At 43.6% G+C, this 14857-nt stretch overlaps 1 protein-coding gene across 2 annotated transcripts in view; it reads left to right on the forward strand.

The window, feature by feature from the left end:
- SYN3 (synapsin III) overlaps window positions 1-14857 on the forward strand; it is a 206236-nt gene that overhangs the window by 179175 nt on the left and 12204 nt on the right. For both annotated transcript variants that reach the window (XM_027715078.2, XM_027715080.2), the window contains exons 10-12: window positions 3422-3496; window positions 6830-6932; window positions 12935-13069. In XM_027715078.2, coding sequence (XP_027570879.1) covers window positions 3422-3496; window positions 6830-6932; window positions 12935-13069 — 313 coding nt within the window. The remainder of the gene's footprint in view (window positions 1-3421; window positions 3497-6829; window positions 6933-12934; window positions 13070-14857) is intronic.

Here is a 14857-nt window from a genome sequence, read left to right on the forward strand (position 1 = left end):
GTCATGCTAGCAAATCTCAGCCTTAAAGGCAATTTCAGCATCTGCAGTAGCGTCATACTAAGTTACTTTCTTTGATCTGTGAGCCATGGAATCTATCCAATATTTTGATACCTTCACCCACACATATAGACTTTAAAAGCCCCTTTCCTTCTGAGAAAAGACTGTACTGAAATTCTCCAGAATATGTTTACTTTTGCACCAAGCATCTGCCAGAGGGAGGATGCTGCAGGGTGACTCATGCATTCCTCTCTGCCCCAGATGTCCAATGCACTTCCTTCCAGCCCATGACCCAAGGCTTCAGTTCAGTTTCCCATTGACTTCAGTGCAGTGACTCCAGATTTACACTGCTAACAAACACCTACTTAGCCCATGCCTTGGGCCAGTCTCAAAACAGCAGATAAGCAGCATGTGATACATGTCTAAAATTCCACCAGATGTATTTGACTGCCATCATAATATGGGTGAAGAGACAACATGAATATGGCTCACGTTGCAGGGGAAACTGGGGCAGAAATTATGCTTCCACTCTCACTTGAACTGGGGAAAAACAGGGGGTCGTTTCCAGTTAAGACTCATGAAATGTTGTTCACTTTGAATTAAGCAAGCAGCTGCTGACTTGAAGGTATGGGATAATCTTGCCACCAGCTCTTAGTAAAAGGGTAACACCCTTCCTTTCTAGTTTCATGAGTGTGACTTCTGACCTTGTCACCTACAATTCAGTTCAGTGTGCTCTGCAGGAGATACCACATCAACTGTGCCTAAACTAGAGCTACTTACAGACTGAAGTGGCCCAGGTTAGACATGGCGAGTATAGGACACCAACAGCTCTTGATCTGCTAGTTTATCCACTTATCCTAAACAATGCTGAAGGTGTCTTGGTCACAAATCTGTTTGATCAACAGATCTCTAAGAGCCTAGAGTCCTCTCCTTTAGGATACCGTACACTGTGTGGCCCCCTGATGTTTAGGATGGTTGGAAGCACTTTGACTTTCATTCCCTGAGAAAAATGGGGTTTGAAGCAGGACATTCTGAGGGAAAGATTTTTGTCTTCAGTCTCCTTTTTCACTTCATACAATAGAAAAAGGGAAATAGAAAAGAAGCCATATGAAAAGAAGCTGAGGTCACTTGGTCTGTTCAGCTTGGAGGAGACTGAGGGGAGACCTCATTGCAGTCCAGAGCTTCCTCGTGAGAGGAACTGGAGGGGCAGACACTGATCTCTTCTCTGTGGTGACCAGTGACAGGACCTAAAGGAATGGCCTGAAGTTGTTTCAGGGGAGGTTTAGGCTGGATATTAGAAAAAATGCTCTTAACCCAGAGGGTGGTTGGGCACAGGAACAGGCTCCCCAGGGAACCCTGGGAAGCACCCCTCGGTCACAGCACCAAGCCTGACAGAGTTCAAGAAGCATTTGGACAATGCTCTCAGGCACGTGGTGTGACTCTTGGGGATGGTCCTGTACAGGGCTAAGAGTTGGACTTGATGATCCTTGTGGGTCCTTTCCAACTCAGAATATTCTGTGATTCTTTCAGTTTGGGGGCACAGTTGACACCTGAACTGCTCAGACATGCTTGGAAGGGAATGATCTTGACAGAGGTTGTGGTGTAGGAATTTGGTGACTGATTCAGTGGGCTTCAAATAAAACTTTTCAGTTTCAAAATGGCACAGTTCCCTTACAAGAAAGTTAGGAATACAGCAGAGAGATATATTTTATGTCTTATGCCCAATATTGACTGGGGATCAGAAGGCATAAACAAATCAAACAAATCAGCCCAATGGCTAGAGCAGAGTTCTTATTTTGGGAGCTTTGCAATGTCAAATTTCCTTGTAAAACTGTCTAGCTGTGATTTCATTTTCTTAGGGACAACACAGCTGCTTACATTTGGTATCCCAGGTACATTTTCTAAACACTGATGTCAAATTATCTTATTGCTAATCAGACTCCAGGAGTTCCCGTCAGTACTAATGGGATTCTGGATGCCATCTGCTACTGCAGGGCAATTTTCAGTTAAAAATAAATGTTAGCAAAGAGTGGTCCTTCCCATTGCAGAGCTGAAAAACATAATCCTAAAAATCCCATGTCAGAAGAGAAAGAGTCTGAGGGTTGAACACTGATCTTACAGGCCATCAAAGGGCTCATAACATTCAAAGCTTGAGAAGAAATCCATTCTTCTGCTTAGAAAGTAGGACAGCAAAACGGATGTTGAGTGAAGACAACAAGGCAACAAGGGGCAAGAGATATGGAAACACATAGTTATGCAACACAGTAATCAACACAGTAAATGCTCCTTTGCCACCCCCTCCACTCCTTCAAATATGGTTAAAAAGAAAATTTAAATTTCACAGCAACTATACATACCCCTTTAGAAGAGAAATAGAAAAAAGCACTCCAGGGTGTCTCTCATCAGAGTAAAGGGGAATCTTAGGTAGTTGGCGATAATGATCCAAGTTTATAGTCTATGAGGACATCAGTATTCCCACTGTGAACATAGTTTTGCAAGTTCAGAGTCTCTTTTGCACATCATGTTGAAAAGGTGAGAGAATTGGAAGCAAGGGCTCCCACAATCTCACATTGAAATGTTGGATCAAACCTTGTATTCCCATCATAAATCTCTACCTAAATCTTATGCATGGAGATGCTCCCTGAATGTGTCCTGTCAGCTTGTTCATTTGTCCTAGTTTGTACACTAAGGAAGGGTTATCTGTACAGTGTTGTCGCAGCAGGCTGTTCAAGGTCTGCCTTGGGCCTAAGGTCAGGAAAAGAAAAATTTTCACCCCAATGGATGATGGTGAAACCCAGGACTTGCCAGAAACAGTACCTTTTTTGGAAATTAGCCATCGGCTGAAACTAATGAAACTCCGGCAATTTTACAAGTAGAAATTCTCTAAGCCCAAACACAGTGAGCCACAGACAGGTCAGTGAAAAGTCAGTGAAAAGACAGCATGATCATATATTCTGCAACATCGGTGCAATTGAAATCAAATTTGCATAGACATAGAATATCAGAGCTGACATTTGTGAAGCTGCTCAGGCAAATATTTGCCTGGAGAGTTGGTCTTCCATGGATGGAGGATGCTACCCATTGCTGAACACAAGGGTGATTATCTGGAGATCTTCTACACACATTTCAGCTCCCCCTAGGTTTGATTTATAAAGAAAGAAAGTACTCACAGAGCCTGATGTGTGCTCAGGATTCCTTGGAGGTTTCCCTGTCTAACTCCTCATTCAGCTTTTCATGAGTTTGAACAACGTATCCTGTATGGAGTGTTGTTCAGGAAGGATTTGGAAAGGCTTCTGGGAGGAAGAACCTCACCTCATCCCCTCCTGTACAAGCACAGAGTCAAGAATGAGGACTACAGTATGCGTGAGGATGGGGCAGGAGTCTATTTTCATGTTCAGGTTATGTTTTTGGTTTGTTTTCCTAGGAGGACGTCCATCTCTGGAAACTGGAAGGCAAACACAGGTTCTGCGATGCTAGAACAGATTGCAATGACAGAGAGGTAAGGAAGAGGGTTTCAAGACAGTCTTAGCTATTCTTGGGTTAGAAGGGAGGAATTGTATTTCAGACTCTGGTTAATTGAGAGAACTGGCAAGTGAGGTCTCCTGGGAGGCTGGATAAAGGAGTTTAAAAGACCGAGTGTTTCCTTAAAAAATACTAAGGACACAAAGGCAAACTGTCCTATTTTGAAGAACAGACTGAAAGTACAGCTAGAAACCAACATTGCTAAATCATTAGATCTTTGGTGAATGTAGCCACAGGAAACAAGACCAGCATGCTGAGGTCAAGCACACCAGCACAAACATGTAGGGATAAAATCAGAAAGGTTAAAGCAGAAAACAAGAAGTAACAAGAAGTTATTCTAAGTACATTACTAGTGAGAGACAGACTCAGAAAAGTGTTTTTCTTCTGCTTAACAGAGGAAAAAACTGTCAGCTGAAGTGCTGAAAGCACTTTTTTGCTGTAGTCTCCCAAAAGTGGACGCTGTTTTAGCTGAGGTCTTCTCACTGCTGAACAGAGCAGAAGGAATTCCCTCATGCATCTTACAGATATTTGCAGATGGTACTTACTTCCATATCTTCAAATCACTGTAATATTTGCTAACACTGCAAACCCATGACACTGTGGACTCATAATGTGCTTTGTTGTAACTCCCAACCCTATTCTGCAGAACTGCCATCAAGTCACTTGTTCTCATCACTTATTCTCCATCCTATTTAAGTAGAGTATTCATAAATTTATAGACTCCATAGATGACATGTAGGCACTCATCTCTCATGAATCTAAGATTTTTTTCAGATTACACCTCCAATTTGTCAGGATCATGGTTAATTCTAACTCTGTCCAGGCTTGGGCACTGCATTTGAAGAAAAATAGCAAGGAGCTGGAGAGAGTCCAAAGAAAAATAAAAGGAACATTCAGAGAAAACATAATCAACTGATGAGAAAAACATGCAACAATTGCTTATGTGGTTTTCCACCTTTTTCAGTTAGAAGAGCATTGATATTTTTCCAGTAGAGGTGTAGACTCATGCATAATGAATCCATGCCTGCAGTACAGAGGTTCACTTTCATTCATTAGCTGTTACACAGCTGGAAGAAGTTGCCTACAAGCTGAACACCATTTTGTCTTAAAGTTGAAGAAGCTGAAAAAGCACAATCTCTTTAAATATATGAAAGGCTGCTAATAGGCATTTCTCACTAATATTATTAGTACAATACTGTAAGAAATAATGGGCTTAAATTATAGCAGAAAAGGTTCCTTTGAAAATTTCCTATATTTTCTAACAGTAAGGATGGCATACCACAAAAATTTCCCAGAGATGGGAAATCTCTGTACTCTTTCAGAGCAGACTAAAGAAATGTCTCCTCTTTGGGGTGTGAGACTTGTGCAGGTGATCATCTGAGGTCCCTTCTGCACCTTTAGTTCTGTGAAAGAGGGAAGCCAAGCCAAGCCCCAGATCAGACGCTGAAGGTGACTTGGCGAGACCCTAATAGTACTGTGGGAGCTGGACATTATAATGCATCCTGGTTGTTTATAACACAGCTGAAGCTAGAGAGAAGGGTAGACATTACCTAATCCAGTGTTGTAAGACTAAAACCCAGATTCCTGCCAACCTGCCACACTGCATTTTGAAGGTTCATTTTATAGATGTAGTACCACAATTTACTACTCTAGCCTTATCCAGCCATAAATGCAAAAAATCTCATTGAAATCTGTGAGTCATCAGTGCGTGCAACAAGGCAGGAGTGTGCTGAAATGCTGTGATGAGTAAGAGCAATCTGAAGTACTTACTGTAGTGAACAGTAATCCAATGGATCTACATGCTAAGGTAACATAAAAAATGGCAGTAAATCCTCTGAAAATGCAACCCCTCGTGCATGTGCATAAATACACTCTTCTTCCTCACAGCACTACTATTACACCTCAGCAGCCCTGATGCTTCCCAGTGCTCACCTATGGCCAGCAAACATTAAAGACATACAGCTATCAGGATCTCTGGCATGAGAAACAATTCTCTAAACCTGGCTGCTGAATCTGGGCACCTAGAGATGTCCCTCAGGAACAGAGGTGGTTCTCACAATAGTGCCCCTGGATGTGGGGACACAGCATTACCTCCTGCCTGGCTCACAGGGTCCGTAGTTCTCCTACTCCTTATGCTGCTGACTCCTCCTCAGACACTGTCTTCCTTGAAGATCTGGGGTGATTATACTTGGTCTCCTCATTAGGGATCAAAGAGCACCGGTAGTCATATAAGTCATAATCTTGCTTCTTCCCAGAGACATTGTGTTCACACAAATTGATCATTATATTGTCAAGCTATGGGGACTCTGGCTGGCTTCAAGGACGTAAACTTGTTCTTTGGCCAGAACAGTTCTTTCCCCAGTCCCTGTAGGGTCTGCAAAATGTCAGTGTTTTCATGAGACTGTGGCCTTCCCTCCCCTCTCTGCATCTTGTCATAGTCCTGCTTACAGATCTGCTGTTCTGAGATGATTATTTTTATTTAAATGGCCAGGACTGCAGCACAGCTGCACAGGAAATAAAACCAAGCTGCCTCATTCCCTCCTCATTTCCACAGTGGGGGGATGCAGTCCCCCTGTAATACGCCTCTTGTCATTCTCTCTTCTCTTCTGACACCAGGGTAGCTAAGGGGGCACCAGCTCACTTTCCCATCCTGGGATGGCTAAAGAAAAGGACTGCAGCCTTTAACTGTCCCTCTAACAAAAGAGTGCCTGGTCCATGTGATGAGACCACCTGAGTAGGAGCAACACCCAGGGGATAGAAGAGAGACAGGAGACTGTAAAAAGATAAAATTGAAAGTAAATTGCAAAATGCAGGAGCCACTGAGTTAGAGATGAGGGATGGGATGGCTATTAGCTAAATTCAACACTCACTTTCCAATCCTATTCCAGTCCCAATGTGCAGGACATCTTATCAGGAGAAAGCTGCCTGCATAATGGAGGGCTTTCAGGCAAAGCCAATACAAACGCTGAGGGACCAACACTACTGGGAGATTAAATGAGCTAAATATTTATAGCTTGGCTGAATGACAACCAACCGGAGATCTGATGTAAATACTAAGGAGGGAAAGAAACATTTTAAGGTGGCTTTGAGGGTAGGATTGAATCAATCTGAAATGAAGGGAAACTTTAGGCAAGATTTTTTTCTTTGCTCCATCTCCTGCGCAAGAGAGGGAGGCAATGACCCAGCAAAGTATGAAGGATGCCTTGTAGTGAGGGCTCCCATATCTCTTTGTGTTGCTATGGGCAGCAGGGTGGGTGCCTGTATTTGGTGGACTACCCAATGACAGGCCATGCTTTTGCGCTTTCTGCAGGTACAGACTCTGGGCAGACGCCTGTGCAGAAATGTTTGGAGGTCTTGACATCTGCGCTGTCAAAGCTGTCCACAGCAAAGACGGAAAAGACTATATCATTGAGGTGAGAGTATGAGGAACCTGAGTGCAAGTCTGCTTTGGGAAGTGTATCTGCAAACATGCTGCATTGGAGCTCACAAGCACCAACGTGCTTTACTTACCCCTACACTGCCCTGCAGTCTCTGCTCCTCCGTGCCAGCCTGTATCCTCAAGCCATGGCCCACTGATATGTAAGGAACTGATTTAGAGTTCCAGGCAAACTGGTAGCAAGGTGTCAGGGTTGAAGTGCCTTCATTTCTCAGTGAAGACTGTGAAAGAAAATGGAGAGCCACAGAGTGCTTGGCCACACCAGCTTTCCAGCCTGATAAATCCCTACAGAGTAGAATCTTATCTGCGTGGGTGCAGATGTGAAGCTGCCTTCTTATCAAGCACATAACAGCCTGTGAGTGTTGCTGGCAGCATCCAAACTTTGGTGCGTCTCAGTGCACCACTAACCAAGTTCCATCCTTCCCAGCTAAGCACTCACAAAGCCAGTACCTCTCTCATAACTGCTGGTAGGGATCAACAGCATTATCAACAAACACTCTCATATTCAACGCAACCTGAATATAAGCACTAGATGATGTTATAATAGTGGCCATGTTAACCTCCCCCTGTTAACCAGACAGAGGTCCAGCAGGTGATTTAGTCCATTAAAAATCTAAGTTTCTCTCTAAATGAACCTTTTATTCAATCACTTTAAAGGAAACCTACTACTAAAAATCCTAGCTGCATCTAATTTGAAAGAGGAAAATAAATGGTGTAGCAAAAATTCCATAAGCAACAGGAGCAACCTGATTTAAAAAAGAAAACAAAACAGGTGTACTTTCTGAAATCTTTTGCCCAGATAGCATTCACTACAATAACAGGCCATTAAGACAAAGCACCACAGAGTAACTACGGGTAGTGCGTATTGTAAAATTTTGTGTTCAGAGCTGGACAGACTTCAACTCTGAGAGTTGAAGTTCAATGTGCTCCTTACCAGGCCAGGAGGCAGACATGGAAGTGGGGTAAATAGCACACTCAGGTTATCTTAACAGGGCAGAGATCGAAGAGCTGGCCAGAAAATCAAAGTGGAAACTGAAGAGGTGCTCTGGGGGAGAGAAAATCTGGCAAGTAAGCAAGTGCCTCTGTCACTATGTGACCGAAGGAGGCACAGCATCTGACCTGCTGTAAACTCCACCAACACAGAACAGCTGAGGAAGATGAGCAGAGCCAGCCTATGGCTTCATGCAGGGGTGCTGACACACTGGAAAGCTATGTGTGGGAGAGCAGTCCCACCCGCTGAGGATTGGGATGCTGATGAGAACCACATGAGCTCTCCAGTGACTGCGCATTCCTGCATTATGTATCTGCTCTCCCCAGGGAGGGGAGCAGTGACCTGTCAAAGGCCATGTGATATAAGCGTGTTGCCAGCAACTGAATGCTGCCGAGCCTCTGTCTTTCCTGAATTGATGGGGCTGGGGCTGATGGGTCTGCTCCCGTATGCAATTCATCAGCACCTAGAGGAGCATCCCCCAGAGCAGTCTGTCTCCCTGCTGTGCTCTTTTAAACCTCTATGCCTGTGTAGCTGGGAAAGGAAGAGCAAGAAAGTAGTCTCACTAGAGACAACTGTAAGGACATTTGGACTGTGTCCATACATGGTCAGATGTGAGATGTGGTTTTCATATCCCCGCATTTATTCTTGCACATAAGCCTATGTACGTGCACACATGGCTAATTCTGAGCTTAAAGATTATATGCCTCCATCTGGGTATGCCTCTGGGTTTTCACATCTGCCACCGTGTGTGACTGACTGGGTGAAAGGCACATCCATACACTAACAGCCATCATCAGCTTGCACACGGAGAAATGCACGCTAATACTTCTCTCTTTGAGACCAAGGTAAACAGTAATGGAGCTAATATGACACAAATCAGAAGAAACACAATAGTTTCAGATGGGTCATACTGAATTATCTCAGTGGAGAATCTGATTGAGTGGGCCTGATGTATCAACATCCAAGAGGCATTCAGATGCCAGGCTGATGGACATTGTTGGGAAAGGAGCAGACTAGTGCAACATAAAGAGCAGAGCAAAGCCAAACGGGCACCTTTTCTACTTTATGCAGATCTGAGGGAGATGTTGACAAGTAATTAATTGCCTCCAGCCAACTTCCTGGAGTACTTTTGTTGGTCTGAAACTGAGCCCTTGTTTCGCTTTGTTCTTTTGACACTGGGAGAAAAAAGTTATTTGACGGTGTGACGGCTGTATTTCATTGGTAAGAAGGAACAGTGTGCTGTGACATTTTACAAGAAAGCACATCTAAATGGGCTGAACAAATAAGGAATTTGCACAATACAATCACTGGCAGTAATTAATTTTCATAGTGCAACGTAATTCTTCGGGAAAGATTCGCAGAGGTAGCGATGGGCAGTTCTATGAACTGAGATTTATCACAGTGGTTTGTTGCAAACAGAATCAGATTAAGACAGATGAGCTATCAACATAGCACAGAAGTAATCTTGAAGTCATGGTATTTGCTCTCTCTTAAATTTCACCTTCTTCTTTTTTTCCCATGGCAAACAGAGAATCTGTTACGTTACTGGCCTTCAAAATATTAGCACACTTAAGTACCATTTTCATGTCTCATATTGAAACAGATTATGGATTTATCAGTAAATGCCGGTAATTCTTTTTTTCTCTGCTTTAAAGAACTTTGTCACTTTGAGGGAATATTCAACATAAGTAGTCAGCACTTGATCAGAAGGCCAGATCATCAAAACAGTGCAAATTCTGTACCAGTGTTAGCAGCTAGATTCTCAAAAGAGCTCAGCAATATGTATGGCTTAATAATCTCCCTATTTTTTGGGTAATCTAATCTATTTCCACATCTCTGCTATGCTGGAAAATATGAAGCAAATAGAGGGCAAGTGAAATGGTCCATGTGATTTATTCTTCTTCCTGGAAGAATAAGCTAAACCTTACCCACCATACAGCTAAACTGTGTTACTAGACATGCTCCTTGCTGCCCTGCAAGGAGCCCTGCCCACCCCTCCAGCACTGCCTATTGTTTCTTTTGATATGTCTAATCATCAGTTTCCTTCCTTCCTTCCCTAGAAATCACCTAACACTCCACTCTTGCACATCAGAGAGTGGAATAACAAGCCCAGCCTTCAGGCTTCAGCATCAGAGAGGCACAGTGGGAGAACCACGATGGTGTTTTTCTGAGTCTCTTCTCTGACTAGCCACTTCCCATCACCCCTCATACACCTCATCAGGCAACAGCAGCTGCATCAGGAGCAGCCACAGACCTTGGGCAGCTGCAAGGACGGGTCCATATGTGCCAACATCATCTTGTCTTGCCCAGCTGTTCTGTGATTGCCCAGGAAGAGATGAGTGCAGTCTATCTGTGATTCATGTATTCCTCTCAGCCTTTGATTTCAGTATTAGCTTTTGTACCTGCCCAGTTCCAGACCAATTCCCCCTTTCCAGAGGACAGGCAAGGTGACATCTCGTGATTTTTTCAGTTCAGTGGCAACCAGCTGTGTCATTTTGCCCAAAGAAACCACTGCCATTTTCAAAGGCCTTCCCTTGTGCATTTGACTGTTCAATCCTCTATTTTCTGTCTCCCACATCTCACATTCCCCTGCCAGACACTATACAGCAGGACAGCAGATAGCATCATACCTGGTGCACCTTCACTGGTTCAGGTGGGACCAGTTCATTCCCCCTGGTGCGTTGGTTTATAAAGCACCATCTTGCCTTCCTCTCCAGACAATTTAGCCACAGAAAAAGGGGAAAGAAGTCCTTAAGGTGGGAAAATCAGCTCTGAGGGCCTCAACACAGTAAAGAAATGGACCTGTTGGAGCAGATCTGGAGGAGGGCCATGAAGATGATCTGAGGGCTGGAGCATCTCTCCAGGCTGAGAGAGTTGGAGTTGTTCAGCCTGGAGAAGAGAAGGAACTGGGGAGATCTTACAGCACCTTGCAGTACATAAAAGGGGCCCATAAGAGAGACAAGGACAAACTTTTGAGCAGGGCCTGTTGCAATAGGAAAAATGGCAATGATTTTAAACTAAAAGAGAGTACATCTAGATTGAATACAAGGAATATATCTTTTTACAACGTGGGTGGTGAAGCACTGGCACAGGTTGCTCAGAGGGGTGGTGGATGCCCCATCCCTAGAAACATTCAAGGTCGGGCTGGATGGGGCTCAGAGTAATCTGATCTATTTGAAGATGTCTCTGCTCATTGCAGGGCTATTGGACTAGATGGCCTTTAAAGCTTTCTTCCAGCCCAAACCATTCTATGACTCCATGAGATGCGGGGTTTGGGGTGTTTTGAGCAGAGCCGTGTCTCAGTGAGTCCCAGGGCGGGTGGGAGCAGGGAGCTCGGCTCGCCTGACTCTTCGCAGGGTAACGGCATCATCTAGTGGCCACATGGGTCCCTCGCACGGCACGCTGCAGGGAGATGGGAGACCTCTCTTCTCACTCGGGAACAGGGATTGCCAAATTTTCCTTTAAGACAGGATTGGACAGGAGGGAAAACTGCGCAGCAGCCTGCTGGAGGGCCTCCCGGAGCCCTTGGCTAGTGAGACTCAGGCCATTCCCTGACACTGCTAGGAAACTGCACATTACCCACCTGATTTCTTAACAAAAAAACAGCTAAGTGAATATTGGAAGGAAAAACCACAGTGTGTATTTAGCTGAACACTGCCATATAATTTTCTAAGCTCCTTCTTTCACCCCGCGGGCCAAGTAGGCCATGGATATAAACATTGACCCACTCTTCATGTGTACCCCAGTTAAAAATTCCTAGGTAGCTTCTCCAATGTTCAAAAAAGACACATATAGAAATTAATCAAAACTATTATTCTGCAAGAAAAGAGCAGAATACAAACTCAGTGAACTAACCTCACTGATTTCCTCTTCTTTAAATCTAAAAAAATGAGGGAGCAAAACTTTCTGTTTCCCTCCAAGAGTGGACTCTTGCAGCTTTGCTAGGGTGGAGTCCATTTCTGTGGACTGTTATCTGAGTGTGAGTCAGTGCTTTCCTTAAGCAATGCATCCTTTAACTCTGCATTTTCAGGGGTTTTAATGTTTGCTTTAAAAATAAAAGCAAAATAAAATAAACTCTTCCAACCCTGATATTTTGGTACTATTATATTTACTCCAGCTGAACCTTAACTTCATCACAGTACAGTTCTTCCTGTGGGATTTAGCTAATGCTTGCAAAGCACTTGATTTATGATGAACTGCTGAAAATTATGTTCAGGGCTGCAATACAGCTGAGGGTCTGCTCTGCTTTCATTATTATTGTTGTCAGGCCATTTCTTACCTCAAAGACCCTTTGACAGTTTTCCTTCCCCCATCCCCACAGTCTTGCTTCCCACTTTCCCCAGCACAGTTGTAGAACTTGCTTGGTAAGCAGTTGTATTGCAGCAATATCAAGAGAACAAGCAGAGAAAAAGTTTACTTTCCTGCACTGGGTGTGTTTTGGTGACATCCTATTCATTACACATCTGTGGTGTTTATTTCCCCTCTCAGGGTGCAGTGCTTTGTGTTGATTAACCCCAAATGTTTCCTGGTTTCCTCCAGTCCCTGTTGCTCTCATCTCCCCAGGCTTCAGCACATGTTGGTTCCCTTCTCCTGTGGCCCTTTCAGCTGCAATGTCACCCCCAAACACTGTGGGAAAATACCAGAGAGACCTCATCCATCAGAGACATCTCCCCAGGACATGTGAAGGGAAAAGTTTGTATTTAGTTGATTTAGAAAGCCTCCAGCCATCAGAAGTCTTGGCTTGGCTTCCAAGTTGTAAAGGGAAGGAAGATGGAGAGCTGGGGGAAGTACATGCTATTTTCAAAAAACCCTAAGTGAAATTCCATGCCTGGAGAAGTCAAGCATGTTTCAGCATGAAGAGAGGGGTGACTATAGGTGTTGACAAGGATGTGGAGACACGAAAAAGGTTAATGTGAGAGGTGAGTTGAAACAAGCATCTGCCAGCAGGAAACCTCCTTACTAACTGTTGTTTTTATCTTCTGTGGCAGGTGATGGACAGCTCAATGCCCCTGATTGGGGAGCATGTAGAAGAAGACAGACAGCTTATAGCTGATCTGGTTGTTTCCAGAATGACTCAGCTTGTCATCTCTGCTGGATCTACACCGTCACCGCTGAGGCCTTGGGTATGAGTGAATAGAGACCTTGTGGCCAAGTTATTTCCCGAACTTTTTTTTCTCTCTCTCTCTCTCCTCGCTGAGGGTGTCAGGCAGTCAGACATCTCAGAGAGTTGAACAATCCCATATGGGAGTGTATTGGACAGACTGACTCCTGCTCTTCCACAGAAGTCTCTCATACACTCTTTGAAGTGGGTGCCCCTAAGGAATACAACTCTCTCCCTTCCTCTCCTTCCATATAAGTGTGACATCACATCAGTAGCATGTCCATACATCGAGACATTTGGACTTGCTAAATTCATGGGTTCATACTGAGATCAGACATTTTTAGAGGTTCTTCTAACACTCAACTTCATTTCCATCTAACACCATCCCTGGGGATAGGTTTCATTCCAGTTTTTGCACCCCTGATGAAAATCTGTGCTTTCAAGAATAGAAAGTGAGGATCTCCACCAAGACTTGTTCTACTACTTACTGCAGACTTTCTTCAGGAGGAGGCTTAACTAAGGCTGAATTCGTATAAGACCCTGTCACTTTTGCATTTAAACTGACCCCTTAGTGCTTCTCGTGTGCACACATTTTGAGTTTCAAATGCATCTAATTTTAGTGCTGCATTTGCCAGTGGCAGTTCCACGCAAATGAAACACGCCAGAACATAACCTGTGTATCCAGGTGTATGTGCAATGCCTCTTTCAGTATCTAGCAGGGGGACAAGCATGAAGGTTTGAGGACAACGAATCTGTACAATAGAAAAGACAAGAGAGTAAAAAGGTTGAGGGATAAAACTGACTGCAACTGGTACAATTTTTATTTCCACTTGAGACAAAAAAAAATAGGAGAAAGCACTTTATGGCACTCTGCCTTTGTCAGATGACAGTCCACTCCTGCTAAACCAGGTCCCCACGTGAAGGGTATTCGAGGTGACTCCAGGTTTTAGCTAGAGTGCAGGAGTAGACATTTAATAGACATTAAAAATGCTTTGAGACAGGGAAAGTGATACAGAAGGGATAGCATTTACTCTGGCCAAAGAGGAATCAAGAACTGCCATCTGAAATAGCCAAGATATAGAGTGTATGAACTAAGAGTATGGGGAAACCAAGAGAAACTGAGAACACGGACAGATACATCTGTTTTCTATGTCCTTAATATACTGGTACAGTATTGGATTGGATTACAACAAACCTAAAATAGGGCCAAAATAAGAACAAAACAAATGGTCTTGGAGAGATAGGATGTCAAATAGAAGAGTCAAATAAGAAAAGTGTTTTCATCGGGAATACAACCTAAAAATATCTGTATATATAATCAAGAAAATCAAACCCACAAGCATGTTAACTAGAGTGTTTTGCTACAGAGAAAGAGCTTGGTGCCACAAACATTGCAGAAACTGCACACAACGCAATAATTAACATAATGTTATAACAGTTAGAAATGTGCAGGGAGAAATAATTAAATATGAGGCCAGTGAGATGCAGAACTAGAGATACAGGTGAAAACTTCCACAGAATGAAGATAAATAGCAATTCTGAAAATAAGGACGGCAGTACTGAATACATAGAAATATGAATTCTTGGACATCCTATGGGTATGAATAGAATACCTATACAATTTGACCTCTCTATACTAGTCTCTGGATCAAGAAAACCTGAGAAATTATGAAATAGAGTGCACGGCTTTGACAGAGATGGAAGAAGGAACAAGTCATAACAATGTGAGACTACAGCTATCAAGAAGCAAGCCAAATAGCACAGTGGGACAGCAATCCAGAGGGAGGAAAGAAAACTTTGACTTTGCCTT

The sequence above is a fragment of the Pipra filicauda genome, unplaced genomic scaffold (genome assembly GCF_003945595.2).
Source record: "Pipra filicauda isolate LSUMZ 115617 unplaced genomic scaffold, ASM394559v2 scaffold201_size1378038_pilon, whole genome shotgun sequence".
Classification (NCBI taxonomy): Eukaryota; Metazoa; Chordata; class Aves; order Passeriformes; family Pipridae; genus Pipra; species Pipra filicauda.